The 21161-nt window shown below is 41.0% G+C and overlaps 1 protein-coding gene across 1 annotated transcript in view; it reads left to right on the top strand.

Moving 5' to 3' along the window:
- COPB2 (COPI coat complex subunit beta 2) overlaps nucleotides 1-21161 on the top strand; it is a 28110-nt gene that overhangs the window by 1128 nt on the left and 5821 nt on the right. Inside the window, exons 2-16 of the mRNA XM_054038803.1 lie at nucleotides 1082-1219; nucleotides 3257-3343; nucleotides 6653-6779; nucleotides 8924-9072; nucleotides 10943-11089; nucleotides 12764-12863; nucleotides 13750-13892; nucleotides 14115-14314; nucleotides 14502-14612; nucleotides 14912-15000; nucleotides 15109-15215; nucleotides 15510-15653; nucleotides 19121-19251; nucleotides 19570-19777; nucleotides 20077-20187. Coding sequence (XP_053894778.1) covers nucleotides 1082-1219; nucleotides 3257-3343; nucleotides 6653-6779; nucleotides 8924-9072; nucleotides 10943-11089; nucleotides 12764-12863; nucleotides 13750-13892; nucleotides 14115-14314; nucleotides 14502-14612; nucleotides 14912-15000; nucleotides 15109-15215; nucleotides 15510-15653; nucleotides 19121-19251; nucleotides 19570-19777; nucleotides 20077-20187 — 1992 coding nt within the window. The remainder of the gene's footprint in view (nucleotides 1-1081; nucleotides 1220-3256; nucleotides 3344-6652; nucleotides 6780-8923; nucleotides 9073-10942; nucleotides 11090-12763; nucleotides 12864-13749; nucleotides 13893-14114; nucleotides 14315-14501; nucleotides 14613-14911; nucleotides 15001-15108; nucleotides 15216-15509; nucleotides 15654-19120; nucleotides 19252-19569; nucleotides 19778-20076; nucleotides 20188-21161) is intronic.

Raw genomic sequence — 21161 nt, 5'->3', positions numbered from 1 at the left:
ACTATCATTGGCTTCTGTGTTTGTCTGATTTTTTTAAAGGAGTTGTTAGACTCGCTTCAGTTCCTAATGGACAGGTGTCTCCATTACACGTCACAGTCTGTGATAACTGGCTTCCTCACTACATTCACAACAGAAGTACAAAGGAGAGAATGGACCTTAAAACTTGCCAACTCTTTTGCGTTTGAGGTGGCTTTGTCTATTCCCTATCCGCTCAGTATAGGTTTATGGGCATACTGGGCAGGATGTTGTCTGGAAGCATGCACTGCCCTTCCTTTTCTTGAGCTTATTCTGTAGATACATTTTCCAGTTGTGCAGATCAGGACCTTTTCACAAGCAATATATTCATGTGGATTAAAGAAAAAATGCACAAGAACAATCCTCTACACTAACAACAAGGAGTCTGGTGGCACCTTAAAGACTAACAGATTTATTTGGGCATAAGCTTTCGTGAGTAAAAACCTCACTTCTTCGGATGCTATGCCACCAGACTCCTTGTTGTTTTTGTAGATACAGACTAACACGGCTACCCCCTGATACTTGATACCCTCTACACTAGTGGTCCCCAACCTTTTTCGTCTGGTGGGCGCCGGACGACAAGCCACCGAGGACCGTGGCCGGCGGACAAGCATCCCCCGACAAGTAGCGTCATCAAGAGGCGTCGCCACCAAAATGCCACTGAAAATCAGCGGCATTTCGGCGGTGACAGCTCTTGATGACCCTGCTTCCCGGCGGCATTTCGGCGGATGCTTGTCTGTCGGCCAGTACGCGGGCGCCGTGTTTGGGACCACTGCTCTATACTCTACTGGGACTCTGTCCTGCTCCAGAGAACTCAGTGGGAATGATGCCACTCAGAGCCAGTATTTGTTTATATTCCAAAGACTCTCTTACAAGAACTAAGTAAACAAGTAGATAGGATGAGGAGCGTGTGAGATGTGTGTGCCTGCAAAACAGAGCTGGCTGGTTTTATTTTAGGTCTAACCTTCAGTTTTTTTCTTATTTACACTGCAGATATGTTAAAACAGTTCCATAGCATTTTTATGTTGAAGAATAATTTAGCATTCTTAATTTTTCTGATCTCTAGCCTCTCCGACTCGATATTAAGCGAAAACTAACAGCTCGGTCTGACCGAGTAAAGAGTGTGGACTTGCACCCCACCGAGCCATGGATGTTAGCTAGCCTGTACAATGGCAGTGTCTGTGTTTGGAATCATGAAACACAGGTAAACTTTTTCTGCTGTATTCTATTTCTAATTAGAAACAGGAGTGTGCTCAGTGTAGCAATATGGTAATTCATTGATATGTGTATCCTGATGATAGTGATATGGGAAGTGCATTTTTCTGCAGCAAATGTATGGAAAGAACTTTTAATAATAATAATATAATAAAATCACTGTTTTTTGTTTTAGAAGGCAAAACAAAATACTATAAGTTGCTGAGTCACCAAGTGTCCTCAAGAAACTCATGGGTTTCATGCCACTTACAGTTGAGTGCCGCCATTAAAGATCAATGTACCGAAGGGCGGTGCATTTTCAAATTGTAGCCTCCGAGACAAATCAATACCGTGATATAAAGCAGATAGATTAGGATGTTAACCCAGCACTGAGCTTTCTGTTTACATGCTAAATGCCTTGAATATTAAGAGTAGTAGGGATGGGAAGCACAAAATTGATCTTAAACTTATTTTTTCCTGTTCAGTCTCCCTGAACTTGAGGCTCATTTGTTTGCAATCTGTGTGATGCCTCAGCATATATTGTTCAGGTGATATCACAAACATTAAGAAACAGTCTAAAGAAAGATATAAAGGTCTATGGCAGGGGTCGGCAACCTACGGCATGCGAGCCGATTTTGAGTGGCACGCTGCCTGCCTGGTGAGAGGAGGAGGAGGAGGCGGAGGGGCCGGAAAGCGCCACGCTGGGGGAAGAAGGGGAAGGAGGGAAGCTTGGCTGCCACAGGACCAAGCTTCTACCTCCTGCCCCTGCAGAACCCCCACCCACCGCTCTCCCCTGCAGGGGCAGGAGGCAGAAGCTTGGTCCTGCGGCAGTCACGCTCCCCCCTCCCCTGTTTCTTCCCACAACGTGGTGCATTCCGGCCCCTCGTCCTCCCCCCTCTCCCTGCCGGCGACGGCCCTTGTGAGGGGGAGAGGAGCAGAGCAGAGCCGAGCGGCAGCGTGCTCGCTGCTCCGTAGAGCAGGCAGAGAGAGGTAGGGACGGGCCTTGGGGAAGAGGGTGGAACAGGGCATATCCCTTCCAACCCCCCTGCCATGAACCGCTCAGGGCAGGGGGCTGGGAGCAACCCCACGAGCTGAGCACCCCAGCCTTCTGCCCTGCACCCCCCCCAGCCTTGTGCCCTGCACCTCCACACCCCCCCCAGCCCTCTGCCCTGAACCCCCCCACACCCAGCCTTGTGCCCTGCACCTCCACACACACCCCAGCCTTCTGCCCTGCACCTCCACACACACCCCAGCCCTCTGCCCTGCACCCCCACAGCCCTCTGCCCTGCACCTCCCCCCAACACCCAGCCTTCTGCCCTGCACCTCCACACCCCCCCAGCCCTCTGCCCTGACCTCCCCCCAACACCCAGTCCTCTGCCCTGCACCTCCATACACCCCCCCAGCCCTCTGCCCTGACCTTGAGTCGCCCCGCTCAGCCCGCTGCAGGCCTAGGTAAACAGAACCCCAGGCTGGAAGTGGGCTGAGCAGGCTGGCGGCATAAGATCAGCATTTTAAATTTAATTTTAAAGGAAGCTTCTTAAACATTTTGAAAACCTTGTTTACTTTACATACAACAATAGTTTAGTTATATAATATAGACTTATAGAAAGAGACCTTCTAAAAAACGTTAACATGTATTACCGGCACGCAAAACCTTAAATTAAAGTGAATAAATGAAGACTCGGCACACCACTTCTGAAAGGTTGCCGACCCCTGGTCTATGGAGATCACATAAATTCCAGGGTTTATTGACTATATACAGTGTGATTTATTTTTTGCAAATTATTTTCATTTTAGTTTATTCCAGAAGGTATTAAATGTTTTAAGACTATGCAAAGCTGCACCAGAGTGTAAATACCTCCCCTTACCTGACTTTCTTATGTTTACACTTGCATCTGTTAAAAAGGAGGACAGATCCCTTTGTCTAGGAGCTCCTTGACCATTCTTAAACTTGCAACTATTCAAAAGTGGTCTGTTTTAAGAAATGCTGAACAGATTTTGAAACTGACATTTTCTCAGTAATATATCCCAATATTTCTAATTTTAGACTCTAGTGAAGACCTTTGAAGTATGTGACCTGCCAGTCAGAGCTGCAAAATTTGTGGCAAGAAAAAACTGGGTTGTGACAGGAGCTGTAAGTTGTCATTTTTTTTGTCGGTTTCATATACATTCCCCCACTTTTCTCTTTACTTCATTGCACTCTTACACACCATCCAGAAGTGTGGTTCAATGTTAACTTGTACACTGGAAGAAGATAACAGTTTATAGCTGTTCGTTTCCCCCAAAACATTCTCCTAAAATCCATTGTATAGAATGGCACTTTAAAGCTCAAACTTTCATTTTAAAAACAGAAAAATATAAATTGGTGGTTTACTTTATATTTTGGCCCGATCTATATTACCAACTCAAATAATTTCTGGTTTCAGAGTAGCAGCCGTGTTAGTCTGTATCCGCAAAAAGAACAGGAGTACTTGTGGCACCTTAGAGACTAACAAATTTATTAGAGCATAAGATTTCGTGGACTACAGCCCACTTCTTCGGATGCATACAGAGTGGAATAAATATTAAAATAAATAATTTCTGACACTTGTTTAAAAGATGTATTATGCACAGTACCTTAACAATGTCCCTGTAATTAGGCTAAAGGACTTGGACTATTCAAGGTAATACGATTTTAAAAGTTTACCTGTTGTTTTCTATGCTTTTTCCTCAATTATGTTTAATACAGAATCTTTAGAGAAATTTTTGTTCACTTTTAGAACATTAAGCCACTTTTATCCATTGAATGTACTTCTGTCTCCATACTAAAACGTTCTTAATAAATCCATCCTAGTCTTGCAGTTATGAAAAGTCAGCAAAGTGTAACAGTTGACGTCACAAAGTATATACCTTACAGGCTGTAAAATATGTGTGTGTGTTTATCTATCTTGTATATAATCATAGTTTTTTTTATATTTTCAACCCTAACATTGCATTACTAAAGAAGAAAGTCTGAATTAGTTTTGTATGCATATTTCTGTCAGCCTTTTTAATATTTACAGAAGCAGAGTTGCAGATACAAGCATGTGTCAATGTACTTATCTCTGTTTGTAACCACTGAAATAAACATTATTTCCATGTTACATTTTTAATCTGTCATATAAATCATATTGCCCTCGTATCCAATCACTGAAACGAAGTTCTATTTTAATATGCATCCAGATGTGCATGCAATGTGTGTGTCTGAATTGATAATTAAAGTAGATATTGTGTATGCCCAGCATGTTTTCAGTCTGTTACAATTTCTGAATAAGTCTTCAAATGGGTCAAATGCCCATTGAAAATTGTCCATGATGCATTCATATTTTTAAAATAAATTTATTAACTGGACAGTCAACTTGAAAATCACTTTTTTTTTTTTTGCCTGACAATTTTGTATCTACTATAGAAAAAAGTAAAAGCTAAGATTTCCATAAAAGAAAATTTAGTAGAAAAATTAGTACTCTTACTTTGCTATCAAATTCTTCGAGTTTCTTGTCACTTTTCGTTGTCTTGTTCATTGTCTATGCTCTCTGTTCTATGCATTGGCAAGGCGGGAGGGATAGCTCAGTGGTTTGAGCATTGGCCTGCTAAACCCAGGGTTGTGAGTTCAATCCTTGAGGGGGCCACTTAGGGATCTGGGGCAAAAATCAGTACTTGGTCCTGCTAGTGAAGGTAGGGGGCTGGACTCAATGACCTTTCAAGGTCCCTTCCAGTTCTAGGAGATAGGATATCTCCATTAATTTATTTATTTATAATGACACTTCTACATGTCTCTGGGGGGAAGCTCACGTGCAAGCTTTTTTCTAGCTTTGAAAGATGTTGCCTGCTAGTGACAGACGTTAGAAAGCTGATACTGAAGAGGTAACAAATAGGCATATACATGGAAGGAGAAGGGAGTAGGCCCAACCCAGCATATATCATGTTGCTTCCTTCAAAACATTTAGGATAAAGTTTTTAAAAGTACCTAGTCCCAGTGACTTTCAGTGAGACTTAGGACTTGTCTACCTAGAGCAGCAATGTCACTAGAGGGGTGTGATTTCTGAGCTGCACCAATGTGTTGCGCACTAACTGGCCCATGCAGACTTAGTTTTTGCCAGCAGAGTCTATGCAGGCCAATGCACTTTGCTGCTCCTTGTACACAAGCCATTCAAACTTGAAGGGTATGTCTACAGAGCCTGTGGCTGCGAGCCTTCCATCCTGGGTTGACACACTCAGGTTTGCAGGGTTGGTGCTACCATGTCAAAAATTGCTGTGTACAGGTTTGGCTCAGGCTGGAACTTAGGCTTTGAAGTCTAGGGAGGACAGTGGGTTTCAGAGCCTGTGCTGCAACCCAAGCTGCAACTTTGCAGTGCTGTCTACGCAGGTATTTTTAGCATGGTAGCACGAGCCAAGTCTGTTGACCTGGGATGGGAGGGCTTGCTGCCCTGCCCTTTGCATCTAAACCTTTTGAAAACTTTATCCTAAATATTTTTATGCTCCCAAGTTAACATGATTTAAAAGGGGTGAGAGGGATAGCTCAGTGGTTTGAGCATTGGCCTGCTAAACCAGGGTTGTGAGTTCCCTCCTTGAGGGGGCCAGTTGGGGATCTGGGGCAAAATCAGTACTTGGTCCTGCTAGTGAAGGCAGGGGGCTGGACTCAATGACCTTTCAAGGTCCCTTCCAGTTCTAGGGGATAGGATATCTTCATTAATTATTTATTTATATTATTATAAAAATTGATTAAAAACGTAAAGATTTCAGGACATCATATTTAAAAGCTTTAAAATAGTGGTGTTCATCCCTTTTATAACTTTTTGTTTTCAAGGAGGTACGTAACCAATAAAGCAAGAGACTAAATCATATAGAAAACAGTGAGAGAAACAAAATAGGCAATCTAAGGGCTTGTTTGTTTTTGGGGGAGGCAAGGAGGACTTTGTTTTGTTTTTGGGGTAGCATTATTTCCTAAATAGTCAGTTAAAAAGAAATCTAAGTTGGCAGTGCCTTTTTCAGTTATCTTATATCATTGATATCAATGTAAATTTTCCCCATTGACTTTAATGGGAGCAGAACAAAGCCCTTAATGCATGGAAAACATTTTTTCATGGTCATATAATGTGAAAATGTCTAAAGGAAATTTAGATTTTCCTTAAATTAAAATAAGTGACCTTTTGGGCTAAGACCATCTTTGAGAAACTTTGATTATAGATGAATTCTTCATAGTTACAAATGCCTTAAAATAGGATCATGTAATGTAAATTTCTGAACCAAAACTATGTCAGAATAATTATGCTGGCATTGTTTCCTTTCTTGAGACTTTTTTAATGCAGTTCTTTAAGAACTTTTATGGATGAAGAATCTTTGAAGATGGAATATTAGCCTTTATTTAATGTGAAATACTTTTATAGAGAAGCTGATCTTAGTGTCTTTATTTTCTTATCTATAGGATGACATGCAAATTAGAGTTTTCAATTACAATACCTTGGAAAGAGTTCACATGTTCGAAGCACACTCCGATTATATTCGTTGCATTGCTGTACATCCTACTCAGCCTTTCATTCTAACTAGCAGTGGTAAGAGAAATTTTCAGTATAATTTGATTGTTCTCTCACAACTCTGTTCAGACTGTTATCTTATAAACAATGAGAAACTACATGGTTTGTACTGTTATTGCTGAAATAAGAATTCTTGAGCAAGTAGCCTACTTCTCATATGTCATCTCAAATTATTTCTTTCCAAGCTAGTTTCATGTTTTTAATAGAATCTCAACTTTACTTAGGATTTGAAATGTAATAGGTTAAGCTCTTGTCAAAGAAGAACTGAAGGTCTAGTTGCTTAATGTCTGCCAAACAATAAGTTCATTTACATGCTAATGATCTGCTGTTTGGCAGATTGACATGTCATACTTGGGTTTGGCATATATCAAGATTAATTTCATTTTGCTGGTTAAAACTAGAAGCACTGTAGAGTTTTCATAGTAAGATTGTAACATGAGTGATATTGGAGTTGTCCTATTGTTTTACACTTAACGTGCTTTCATCAGACAGAATTGTTGGCTTCATGCTGTGCCCACAACATTCAATCTAGATTCCCTAGTAAGCAAATTTAACTGTTATCTTGATCCTTTAGTATTGATGTGTAGTCCTTAGAAGTGTCTGAGATGAATTGTGCTCTGACTGAGCCTGACACTCATCATCTTCTATAAAGGAGGGAAAAAGGTAGGCACTGGCCTGTCAGATTTTCTTTAGGAAGTTAAAGGGAAGAGCTAGTTTTCCAGATGCCTAGAAGCAAAAAGAAGAATAGCTGGATTACACTCTAGAGATGGAATGGAGGCTTTATGCAGAGTCAAGGATCTGCCTGCAAGCAGTTTTTGCTTAATTCAGCATGTCTTAATGTGTGCCAAATTAGGCTGTTCATCCCTTTTATAACTTTTTGTTTTCAAGGAGGTACGTAACCAATAAAGCAAGAGACTAAATCATATAGAAAACAGCAAAAAACAGTGAGAGAAACAAAATAGGCAATCTAAGGGCTTGTCTGCGTGAACAATTAGTCTGCAGCAAACTGGGGTGTGAATCTACTCCATACTAGCCTGCCATGCACTAACTGTCCATGTGGGGACTAGATCAAAGCACAGTAAGGAACTGTTAGTGTGCTTAAGCAGGGTTGACACGGACAGTTAGTTTGTGGCAGATTAGTGAGGGGTAGATTCACACCCCAGCTTGCTGCAGACTAACTGGTCATGTAAACAAGCCCTAAATCCTTATACTAACAACAGAAGAAATTCTCTTCAGGATTCCAGTGTTTGCTTTGATGCTTGTCTTTGAAACTTGACCCTTTCTGCAACTACTCACTTTTCAGAGTTTCAGACTAGGTGCCTCCAAGATGTTTGTAGGTCACTGGAGCTGTACAGGAGCTATGGGCTATGTTGCTCACAAATTCCCTTTAGATTTCACTTTCAAAACATAAAACAAACTGTTTAAAAACAATGGTTGGCAGTCCTGGGGAAGTCTTGGGTATGACAGCTGACAACGTATACCCTCCTAATTGAAGAGATAGTGTGTTGAGGTTTTAACACACATTCCTTTCTCCAAAATATTAACTAGTCCCTGAAGTTAGAGGTGTTAACAAAAATACCAGTATTTGAAACAGTAATTTAAAATCACTTTCCTCTCAATTGCTCAGCTTTCACTCTGACTTTTGTGATGTTTCACTAAATTGCCAAAGTGGTTTTTTTTTGTTTTTGTTTTTAAATCTTTTCACACCACTGCTACCTTTTTTTAAAGAAATCTTTCAGACTTTCATAAAAAAAAGTAGAACAGTCCAATTCTCCAACACCAATGTCCTCTTTAAGAGAACACTGAATGGCTCTGAAATGGGAACTATTACTAGGTTCTTATCTCTGGCAAGCTAGATAGTCCTCTGCATTAAACTGAAGCCTGGTTATTTATTTTTGGGGGGCATGGGTGGTGGTGGTGGTGGCGGGGGGGGGGGGGGGGGGGGGGAGAAGGGACGGGACAAAAACAAACCCTTGCATTCCCTGTAGTCATCCTCCGCCTCTCAGGGTAAACAGTCTTCTGAGTAAAGTCCATAAATTATTTTGATAGTAGCAACACTTCCCTTTAGGATGGACAAACCTTGAAAATTGGGTTTCTAAGAATTTTGTTTTAAAAAGATAGTTTTAAATATTCATATACTTAACTTGAATTTTTTTTTCCAGATGACATGCTTATTAAACTCTGGGACTGGGATAAAAAATGGTCTTGTTCTCAGGTGTTTGAAGGACACACTCATTATGTTATGCAGATTGTCATAAACCCAAAGGATAATAACCAGTTTGCCAGTGCCTCTTTGGATAGGACGATTAAGGTATAGTAAATATACTTTTTAAAAACTTCATTAAATAATTACCAGACAGAATAAATACAACAATACAGCTGTACAGACAATAGGAAAATTTAAATTAATAAAACAAGTATATGTGCAGTAATACTGTATACTACATACAAGGACATATATAAATTGGAATGACCTCAGTCAAGTTATAGTTTGTTGAACAATCATCAGAGCTTGCATAAAGACTTTATATATCTGTGAAATCTCAAGATTAGTTATTGTATTTGATCTTTGAAATGTGAATCACTGGCAGAAGTGTATGGACTCTTGTGATTCCATTTGGGTTACCAATAAGTGTTGGGGGGGTGAAACTTTACTGTCATAATCATCCACTTTCAGAGCCCATTTTAGGGAAATGCAAGATAGCAGAGTGCCTATACTGAGAGTCTCACTTCCCTTTCCTGCAATAGACCCTGAAGATTCTCATGCACAGTGGAGCCATTACTGGGTTCATGGGGCCATCTGGGCACTGAGATTTCCCCATGTTCCCTTGGAACCTTCGTTATGTGTTAGGACTGTAGAAAGGGCCACCTATGCTTCAAGACTCCTTCAGCTGTTACGATTAATGGGTATGTGTGAATGGGATTTGGTATGGTAGCAAGGAGGCAAAGTTTTCACCTAGGGCCCCAATGTACCTGAAACCTGCCCTGATCCATTTAACAAACCGTCATTTAGCATTTTAGATTTGTGACTCTAAAATCCACACTAAACTACTAAAGGATATATGTATAATTCTGACTTGAACTGCAGATTTCTGAAACAATAGTAAGCTTATACATATACGGTGACGTATGGTGTGTGTGTAAATGTCATATATACATGTGCAGGTTTTTCAGTCTACATACATGCAGAGGGATTCGTGACGCCATGTGGATTGCCACAGGCACGCAGGGGCGAAAGAAAATGCAGGCCTGTTATTTACCAGGCTGCACATGGCAATAGACTATATTGGTAAGGGATGCAAGGAGAGTATGGGTCATGATGCAAACTGCAGGCAGACACACACACACAACTAAAATTAATCAATTTAAAGTTTATTGGGGATAATTACAAGGGGTAAGGGAGCAGCGTTTGATTAGCTAATAGAGTTAATGAAACTTAAAACACACAATGACTAAAATATCTACTAACAATATTTATAAACAAAGATGCAGCATTTAGTAATAACTGATGCTTACAAATACAAACCAACACATAACGACCGGCAAACGTAGAAACTCTGTTTGAAACACGTGAGCTGAGAGAGAGGCTTCGAGGTGATCAGGCTCGGTTACGGGTGTACACAGGATACACAGGATTCGTTTTTCTTTCTCCTCTCCCTGCCTGCACATGGCAGGCAGGCCCATAAAGTACCAACTATGACATCATAGAAGTGTCATAGGGGACGGGGCCCAAACCCTGTTTGTGTTCGTTTCTGATTGGCACAAGCAAAGTTTACACCAAGTAGGGGAGCAGGTGCCTCAAAGTCTGGCTTCGCCCCCAAAAGGTGAGGAAATGCATATTCTTTTAGAATGCGTGCAACACTGAATGACAAAAGAAGAGGCCAGGGCAATACCGGTACGGGCAAATTTTACAGGATACAGACAGGAACTCATCTCAACAAGACCATTGAAGGACAAAGCTATTTTATTGCTTTGAAATATTGGCCCAAAGTGTAATTAGATGTTGGTTTTTTTTTTTACTGCATTTAAGAAATCAGAATGCTGTAGTACAGACTCCTTAGCTGAATCTTTCCTGTCTCTCGAGTTTTAAGAAGGCACTGTTCAGAGCTCATTCTGTCTGGTGGTGCTGGCCCAGGAGGATAAGATCAATGCTTAGGGATGGTGATCTTTTTCTTTGCAAGGTGTGGCAGCTTGGTTCTTCTTCACCCAACTTCACTTTGGAAGGCCATGAAAAAGGAGTGAACTGCATTGATTATTATAGTGGCGGAGACAAGCCTTACCTCATTTCAGGAGCAGATGATCGCCTTGTCAAGATTTGGGATTACCAGGTACAATGTGTTCACCTCTTCGTGAACACTTTAGTAGATTAATTTGGTTGGGCACCATCAGCAGCAAAGGCATGGAAATTGAGGGAAAGGGATGGAGGAGAAAAGTATTCTGGAGTTTTCCATGTCTTTGAATAGAAAATAGAGAGATTTTGTGATGTATTTTCTGGAAAAACAGTACATTAAAACTAGTACGATAAAAATTATGAGTAACATTCTGTTTTACTGGCTGTGAAATATAGAAATCACCTTAAATCTGAATGTTAAAAGTTAACTTTGTCTTGAATAATATTGGATTATTTTCTTGTAGAGTAGTGCATCCCATTTTTTTTATTTTGTGACCAATCACCTTGCAATGGATTGGGTACCCACATGCTCTGTCTATCCCCTTACTGCAGGGGTTGGCAAACTTTTTGGCCTGAGGGCCACATGTGGGTATGGAAATTTTATGGCAGGCCATGAATGCTCACAAAATTGGGGGTTGGGGTGCAGGAAGGGGTGAGGGCTCCGCCAGGGGGTACAGGCTTTGGGGTGGGGCTCAGGTTGAGGTACAGGAGGGTGCTCCAGGCTGGGACCAAGGGGTTAGGAGGAGGTTGGGGTGCAAGCTCCAGGTGGCGCTTACCTCAAGCACCTCCCAGAAGCAGCGGCATGTCCTCTCTCTGGCTCCTACGCTGAGGCGTGGCCAAGCAGTTCTGCACGCTGCCCTGTCCACAGGCGCTGCCCCTGCAGCTCCCATTGGCCGTGATTCCCGGCCAATTGGAGCTGTGGGGGCAGGAGAAGCGTGCAGAGCCCCTTGGCTGTCCCTATGCGTAGGAGTCAGAGTTGGGACATGCCACTGCTTCTGGGAACCACGCAGAACGGGGTAAGCCCCTGACCCTGCTCCAAGGCTGGAGCCCCGGAGCAGGGCAAGCCCTAGACCCCACTCCCCGGCGGGAGGTCGAGGGTCAGATTAAAATGTCTGGAGAGCCGGTTGCGGCCCCCGGGACATAGTTTGCCCATCCCTGCTTTACTGTATGTCCAGAGAATAATTGTCTCCTTTTGTATCCACTTGTTCTTTCTAATCATTTTGTCTGTTTTCTTCTTGTTGTTGCTTTCCATCTTTCTGTTCTTGCTTATGTCCCTTGTCCCATCCATCTGTGATTTCCTGCTCCCTCTCCTCCCACTAGCTAGGTATGTGTTGCTTGGGTATTGATGGGGGAGTTATCCATTCATAAGTCTGTGGCCTGAGCTGAATGCTATAGGAGCAGAGAAGAAAAGGTTGGGCCTGTGGGACAAAGATAGCACTAGGCTTGGTTTTCCCTTGTGACTCTATGCAAATCTATGTTTGGCTTTCAGGATTTGAAGCAAAAAGCACAGGCACTAATGAGTCTTGTATTAATATATTGAGCCACCTTGCTCTCAACTAAGTGTTTTGTAGATAGGAACCCAGTTAGCTTAGGAAACAGAGAAGCAGCTACACTAATGGGAACAAATTCATTTTTGGTGGTTGGGGGTTTTGTCTTAAGACAGACTCTAGAGTATGCTGTTCTTTGAACACATTGAAGCAGAAGTAAAGGTTACAGAAAGAAGGCTAGAAACATGCTTACATAATTCTTATATTAATTTTCTTTGAAGATAGTGATCTGAGAGAATTGCAGTGTTAATGTTTTGTTTCCTTGATCTTAACTCTTCTTACAGAATAAAACCTGTGTGCAAACACTGGAGGGACATGCTCAAAATGTATCCTGTGTCAGCTTCCACCCTGAGCTGCCAATCATAATCACAGGATCAGAAGATGGTAACTTTAAGTTTTCTGACACTTAATATACATGAACAGTAGGATGGGTTACATACCCTTTTGTAGGCTTGGAAGGATTAGTTTCCTTGTTTTCTTTTTTATTTATATGGCTATAGAACTGGTTACTATTGGTTTTAATTCCCTTTGCAAGGTCCAGCTCTGCTTGGCTTTTGGCAGTTCACTTTATCCCTACACTTTCTGACCTTCAAGAGCTGGCTTTCCTTGATCCATCCCATGTAGGCTTTTTGCTTTCTCTTAATCACTGGTTTGAGATGCTTGCTCATCCAGGTTGGTCTGCAGCCCTTCCCTCTGAATTTTTCCCCTTGCTTGGGATGCAGGTTTCAGATAGTTTCTGTAGCTTTGACTTAAAATAATTCCAATCTTCCTCCACATATCCTTGAGTACTTCTTTTGTAAACCCCCCAAAACGGTGAATTTAACCCACGGGAGGGGGTGGAAGGACATGGCTAAGAGGAAGGCAGGAACTGCAGGAATACTGCTGCTGAGATGCCTCAGGCATCTGCAAGCAGTGAGGCCCCAGTCAGTTCAACTCCATCTCACTATCTCTGCACAGCCATGTGAGAGCTGCCTGCCAGCTTGGAGCTCCTACTTTCTTCTCCCTGTGATCCCTCAAGCTCCCACCAAGAGATTCTTCTGTGCTGATTTCCCTCTTTTGGCCTCTGTGACACTAGTGGGAGATACCAAATATCCCCCCGGCATCAGTGAGACTGCTGGGATTGAAAGATTAAGGTTCTATTTCACTAAAGTTTAAATTACAGGTGTTAGTTTCATATGTGGTCTTTGGATTTTTGTTGTTAAATGCCATAATGTTTAGTAGCCCTACTACTGAGAGAGGAGACTGAAATTCCATATATCTTTTTCTCCAGGAACTGTCCGCATTTGGCATTCGAGCACGTACCGCTTGGAAAGCACTCTCAATTATGGCATGGAGAGGGTGTGGTGCGTGGCCAGTCTGAGAGGATCCAATAATGTGGCTTTGGGTTATGATGAGGGCAGCATTATTGTTAAGGTATCTTAATATTAAATTGGAAAGCATAAATGAAAATGGTGGCCCATTGCCACAAACTTCTGTTGCTAAACTATTCTTTGATACCTCTGAAGTGATTTAAAAAAATGGGCACTTCAATTTATTGGCATATTCCAAAAGCGTCATAAGTATTTATTAAATTTGAACAACTTAATGGGCTGAGAATGCTTGTTTTTTACTATCTTTATATGCTGTTCTTATTAGCTTGGCCGTGAAGAACCTGCCATGTCTATGGATTCGAATGGAAAAATTATTTGGGCTAAACATTCGGAGGTACAACAGGCTAACTTGAAAGCTATGGGAGATGCTGAAATTAAAGATGGAGAAAGATTGCCACTGGCTGTAAAGGATATGGGGAGCTGCGAAATCTATCCCCAGACCATTCAGCACAACCCTAATGGACGGTAATTGGTTTTTGTTTGTTTGTTTTGTTTTTTTTCCATTTCAGAATAGAATTCTTGACATTTTTAAATTTAGAAATATGCCATACAAGAAAAATATACCTTCCAGATGACTGATCTACTTCTAGTGATGCCCATTAGTCTGTGCACACAATTTCCACACCAAAACATTCTTTTTCTCAATCTTTAGGTTTGTAGTAGTATGTGGGGATGGTGAATACATCATTTACACAGCTATGGCTTTGAGGAACAAGAGTTTTGGTTCTGCACAGGAGTTCGTATGGGCACATGATTCTTCAGAGTAAGTGTGGTTTTTATTTTGCGTTGTATTAAACAAATGTATTTCTGCTAATTTCCAGACTACCCAAACTATAAACTGGTCTGAAAGTTAAAAGCTGGATTGGGTAACGAGCATTCTATAGCTTGGATTACATGAAACTTTCTATATTGAATGCACTTTTAATTTTGAAGAAATATCAAATATAGTAGCCTACATGTCTAGTAGTATAGCAGTTCCTTATGGCTGTACAGTATAACATTTTGCTATCTCGTTGTCTGGATAATTGTTTTGTAATGGTGCATTTTTCTCTGTGTATTTAGGTATGCAATCAGGGAGAGCAACAGCGTTGTAAAGATATTTAAGAACTTCAAAGAGAAGAAGTCCTTTAAACCTGATTTTGGTGCAGAGGGTGGGTTTTATTTGTATTTCCTAAGTCTGCTAGATTACAGATATTAACTCTTTTGCTGAAAAAATGTTTGCTAGTGAAATAGTAATTCCACATTTGCTATTTTTGCAGGTATCTATGGAGGTTTCTTACTGGGTGTCAGATCTGTTAATGGCTTGGCATTTTATGACTGGGATAACACAGAATTGATACGCAGAATTGAAATTCAGCCCAAACATGTGAGTTTTGTCAGATGCCACTCTGAGTGTATGTATATAACCTGTCATATCAGGGGTGCATTTAGAATATACTACAGGCTTTTCTGAATTTGTCAATCTCATGAAGCTGTTAAAGATAAAAATTATATTTTAATTTTTTATATTTTTTGTAGCAGAAAGACTCTTACGTAGACACTGTCTCTTAAACCCCTACACTGGATGTGCAAATGAACAAATATTTTGATAAAACGTGTGTATCCTCCTTTATTAGCACAGCACCTTTAAACCTAAATGCTATTTCTTGTTTTTATTTAGATTTTCTGGTCTGACTCGGGTGAGCTGGTCTGTATTGCCACAGAGGAATCATTCTTCATTCTGAAATATTTGTCTGAAAAAGTTGCAGCGGCGCAAGAAACTCATGAGGGAGTCACTGAAGATGGTATTGAAGATGCCTTTGAGGTAACTGCTGTTAAGAGTGGGAATGCAGTTAGGGCAGTGCCCAGTGAAGTCAATGTCTAAAAAGAGAACTTATCATTTTTCCACTTTAACTCCTACAGCATTGTGTTCTAATACAGGGGTTCTCAACCCCTTTCTTTCTGAGCCCACCCTGCCCCCCAACACGCTAAAAAAATTCTACAGCCCACCTGTGCCGCAACTGTTTTTCTGCATATCCAGTAGATTAAAAGCCAGGGCCAACGTTAGGTAGTAGCAAGCAGGGCTGTTGCTCAGGGCCCCACACCACAGAGAACCCCATGAAGCTACGTTGCTCTGGCTTCGACTTTCAGCCCTTGGTAGGGCTCGGGCTTCGGCTTTTTGCCCTGGGTGCCAGCAAATCTAACACCGACCCTGCTCTTTGGTTTATTTTGGCGGACCCCCTGAAACCTGCTCGTGGGCCCCGGACTCCTGATTGAGAACCACTGTTCTAATATACTGTATATACTCGTTCATAAGCCGAATATTTTTGGTAAAAAAGTGATGCATCAAAGAGCGGGGGTCGGCTTATAAACGGGTCTACACCAAAATTTGATGATTTTAAAATCTATGGAATCATTGAATTGAATATATAATACATTGTCGTTTTGTTTACCTGGAGTGTTTGCAGGCATGCAGCCCCTCAGCTCCCATAGATGCAGTTCGCCGTTCACTTCCCGCAACTCCCATTGGCTGGGAACAGTGAACTGTGGCCACAGGGAGCTGAGGGGCTCCAGGCCTGCAGATGCTCCAGGTAAACAAAAACGTCCCACCAGTGACTTATCCTGACAGGCTGGGAGCCAAAGTTTGCTGACCCATTTATTGATGTCAATACTGCAGCTTTTTAAAGTTGCAAAGGCTTTGTTTAGTGGACTAGATTGGCTTGAAATGGACCTCATAAGTCTTGAGCCAATATGAAAATATAACGTGCAGAATTGATGGAATCTCTAATAAAATTGAAATAGCTTGTTATCCCTACAGACATGCCAATCTACAGGGATACTTTGAAATAAACAAAGAACAATAATTTGACAGTGATAAAGCAGGTGACATTCTTATATAAAGTCCTACAAAATCTATAACTACAATAATAATCTATTTTCATGCTAGTATTTAAAATGAACAATGGTGAAATCAAAAGAAAAAGGTCTTCTAACGTTCAAACAAAGTTGTTGAATATGCAGAAGCAAACAATAATTGCGTCGCTGCTCGTGAATTCTGTATCAATGAGAAGCAAGTAAGAGAATGATGAAAAAAAAACCACTAAAAGACATGCAAAGAAGCAAGAAAAAATGTCAAACGAGGTGCGCTTCATTTCCTGAGCTAGAGAAAGATCTCAATAATTGGGTTTGTTGAATGTTGACAAAATGGGTACATTGTCACTAGAACTGGAATTCGTCTGCATGCTCTGCAAATGTCGAAAGACGGTCAATAAAGCTATAAGTGTTTGTCGCATCAGCGGGTTGGTGTACTCGCTTCATGAACCGACATGGTCTCTTGTCTTTGTCAGCGAACAAAGACAGCGCAAAAGCTGCCTAGAGATCTGGAAGGAAAAAATCGAATCTTTCCAAAGGTTTATTATAAAATATTGAAAGGAATATGCATTTGAACTGTCACAAATAGGAAATATGGGCGAAACACCAATGACATTCGATCTCCTGAGCAACAGAACGGTAACTGGTGTTGGTGAAAAAACAGTTCTAATTAAAACCACTGGCCAAGAAAAAATCCATTTTACAGTGGTTTTATCATGTTTGGCAAATGGATCAAAGCTCCCTCCTGTTATTTTTAAAAGAAAAACCTTGCCCAAAAACATGAAATTTCCTTCTGGTGTCATTGTACGTGCCCACGAAAAGGGATGGATGGATGAAAGTGAGACTATTGAATGTGGAATAAGAGCCCCGGAGCACTTTTCAGGAAAGCTGCTATGCTCTTTTGGGACATGTTCAGAGCACACAAGATGGATGAGGTGAAAAATGTAGCCAAAAATATGAAAACTTCTTTGGCTGTAATACCTGGAGGCTTAACTTCAGTTTTACAACCACTTGATGTCTGCCTGAACCAACCCTTTAAAGACAGGCTACGCAAAATGTGGTCTGAATGGATGTGCTAAGGCATGGCGAAGTTGACAAAAGGTGGGAATCTTATGAAGCCCAAAATCAATCTGCTCGCCCCGTGGATCAAGGACGTGTGGGTGTCCATTTCCCTAGGAAATGTAGAAAAACCATTTAGGAAATGCTGTATCAGCAATGTACTCGACAGTTCAGAAGATCATCCAATGCCATATTGATGATGACACAACAGAGGCTGATGATGAGAAGGAATCTGACTCTGAAGACAACACTCCCGACATCTACGATGACAATGCAGGTGCAGCTGTGACTGAAGCCGAGTTTAATGAACAGTTTGGTGAATCGGAGACTAATTCAGACTTTGAAGGATTTTAAGACTTTTTAAAATCTCATATTGTTCTAAGTGACTTGTTTTAAATATCCATTTACTGATTTTAAATATTGACTGTAAATTTGAAGGTGAATACATATTTGTTCAGTTATTATAACAGGTTTTTCATTAGATTACATTAAAATAATTCTAGCAAAATTTTTGAGTTTCTTGTGTGCCAGCTTTTAAAATATAACAGGGGTCAGCAAACTTTGGCTGCCAGCCTGTCAGGGTAAGCCACTGGCGAGTCGGGATGTTTTGTTTACTGGGAGTGTCTGCAGGCACAGAGCCCCTCAGCTCCCTGTGTCCACGGTTTGCCGTTCCCAGCCAATGGGAGCTGCCGCCAGCGGCTTACCCTGACAGGCTGGGAGCCAAAGTTTTCCAAACCCTGAAATATAGGGTCGGCTTATGAAAGGGTCATACAGTTTTTTCCTAGTGTTACTTAACCATCTTGGGGGGGTCGGCTTACAAACGAACGGGCTAATGAACGAGTATATACGGTAACTAAAATTATTATTTTCAGACATAAAACTGCATGAAATAGTGTAAATTCTTCTTTAATTTTCAAATGTTGTTGAAATTTAATTAAAGTTCAAGACTGTTAGTGAGTATGTGCTGAATGATGCTCTTAACGAGCACTTCATAAGAAAATGCTGTGTCCTTGTCTAACAAGTAAATCAGACAGCAGTATTAACAAGAATAAAGTCTTTTTTTTTTTTTAGCTATAGCTGTACATAGTCCAGGTCAAAAACTAAATCATTAATCCAGTTTTTAATAATCCTCCATGAAAGCTTTTTACTGAATATATTTGTAAATGTTAAAACAAATGTGCATGTTTCCAGTTTGTATCTAGAATTCCATCTTTAACTTGCACTATTGTTGAGGATGGAGTGTTTAAACTCACATGGGGGGTAGTTTTTCATGGCTGTCCCAGTCCTAATGTTTACATGTAGCTGGTGTTTTTTGGTTTTTTAATCACCAAAAGCGCTTTATTTTTATTTTTTTTGCGGCAGGTTCTTGGTGAGATTCAGGAGATTGTAAAAACAGGGTTGTGGGTTGGCGACTGTTTTATTTACACCAGTTCTGTGAACAGACTGAACTACTACGTTGGAGGAGAAATTGTCACTATTGCCCATTTGGATAGGTGAGTATCTAGTTTCTATTCATCTGTCAATATATTTTGTAATGCTTTTTAAAACATGTTATGAAACAGTTCAACTTGTCACTAAGTTGTTTGACTTCTTAGCATACACCACTTTTTCTAACCACATTAGTTTAATGTATATTGAGTAACATTGCTGCAATATTCCACTGAATAATAAAAATTGTCTAATAGTACCTATATCACTAGTAAAACTGCAGTAAGCTTTTAGAATAGTAAGTACTGTCTTGCTATCATAAAATCTACTGAATCTTCTGTTGGATACCTACAGTAGATTAAAATTCATTGTTTTTGTTATAGGACAATGTATCTATTAGGGTATATCCCCAAGGACAACAGGCTTTATCTGGGTGATAAAGAGCTAAACATCGTCAGTTACTCCTTGTTGGTCTCTGTGCTCGAGTACCAGACAGCAGTAATGAGGAGAGACTTTGGTATGGCTGACAAAGTTCTTCCTACAATTCCAAAGGAACAGAGGACCAGAGTTGCACATTTTCTTGAAAAACAGGCAAGAGAACTGTTTCTGCAACTGTAAACAGTGTAAATGTAAACTGTAATTCCAGTTTAACCTTTCAGTTTACTCAGTAGGGAATTCTCACATTACTGCATGCATAACCCACTTATTTAAAAAAAATTGTTGCTAAATATTATACATTAGTAATTAAGAATAAAGCAGTCTTTTCTGTTCTTTATACAACAGTCAATTTGGCTTGGGGAAAGGGAGATGATTTGGTGTTCAGAATGAAATTTCAAGGATTGCTGATGAACTTAGTAGACTACAATTTGACTCTTGAAAAATCTGTTTAGGGCTTCAAACAACAAGCTCTTGCAGTATCCACAGATCCTGAACATCGCTTTGAGCTTGCTCTTCAGCTTGGAGAATTAAAGATTGCATACCAGCTTGCGGTGGAAGCAGAGGTAAACATAAGATTGATTTTAACAAAGTCAATCTCATACTGCAAAACCTACATGTCTTGGGATGAATTTAACAGAGGGCTAGGCCTCATGTAAAGGGAGGGGATCAGGATCTGGGGATGAAGATCAAATCCTTGAGTCTGCACTCCCTCCCCCCGCCCTCCAGCGACCAGAGGAAACTTTCCTGGAAGTGCTCTATAGGGAATTGAACTCTGTGGGTCGGGAGGGAGGATGTTGTGTTTGCTGTCCCTCTGGAAACCTACCTGAATTCCCTGAGAATACATACTGGGTCAGGGTCATAACCTTACCTTCCAATTTTGTGTGCTCTTACTGGAGCTACAGTGGAGACCAGAAGAAAGGGAAACACAGCCAAGAATTGGTACAGGAGAACAGGACTTCTGAATGGATGGGCACTGACTCCAAAGACCTTCCAGTTGCAAGTGCTGAACACCAAGACCCAACTCCACTTCTAATGCCCAATATAGATGATCTGGCCCATAACTAACTTTGAGGATAGTCTCGATAATTGCCCACTTCAAGTGATCTCCTACAGTATTTGTGAACCTCTTATGCTTAGCAGTCTGCACCAATTTTGATTGATCTTTGACACGCTGGTTATCTTTCCAGGACCTGAAGAGGATCTTTGTGTAAGCTTAAAAGTTTTTCCCTTCCACTAACAGAAGTTCATAGAATATCAGGGTTGGAAGGGACCTCAGGAGGTCATCTAGTCCAACCTCCTGCTCAAAGCAGGACCAATCCCCAGACAGATTTTTGCCCCAGATCCCTAAATGGCCCCCTCAAAGATTGAACTCAAAACCTTGGGTTTAGCAGGCCAATGCGCAAACCACTGACCTATCCCTCCCACCCATTGTTGATCCAATAGAAGATGATTTATCCACCTGCCTTGTCAGTTGTGTTGTTATTCTGTAATAGGAACAAAGTGTCCATCTTAAAGTTAAGGATGGACAGATAATTAA

This window comes from Malaclemys terrapin, chromosome 9 (assembly GCF_027887155.1).
Source record: "Malaclemys terrapin pileata isolate rMalTer1 chromosome 9, rMalTer1.hap1, whole genome shotgun sequence".
NCBI lineage: Eukaryota > Metazoa > Chordata > Testudines > Emydidae > Malaclemys > Malaclemys terrapin.
Note: the sequence above shows the minus strand (reverse complement) of the source record. Positions and strands in the feature narration are given on the sequence as shown.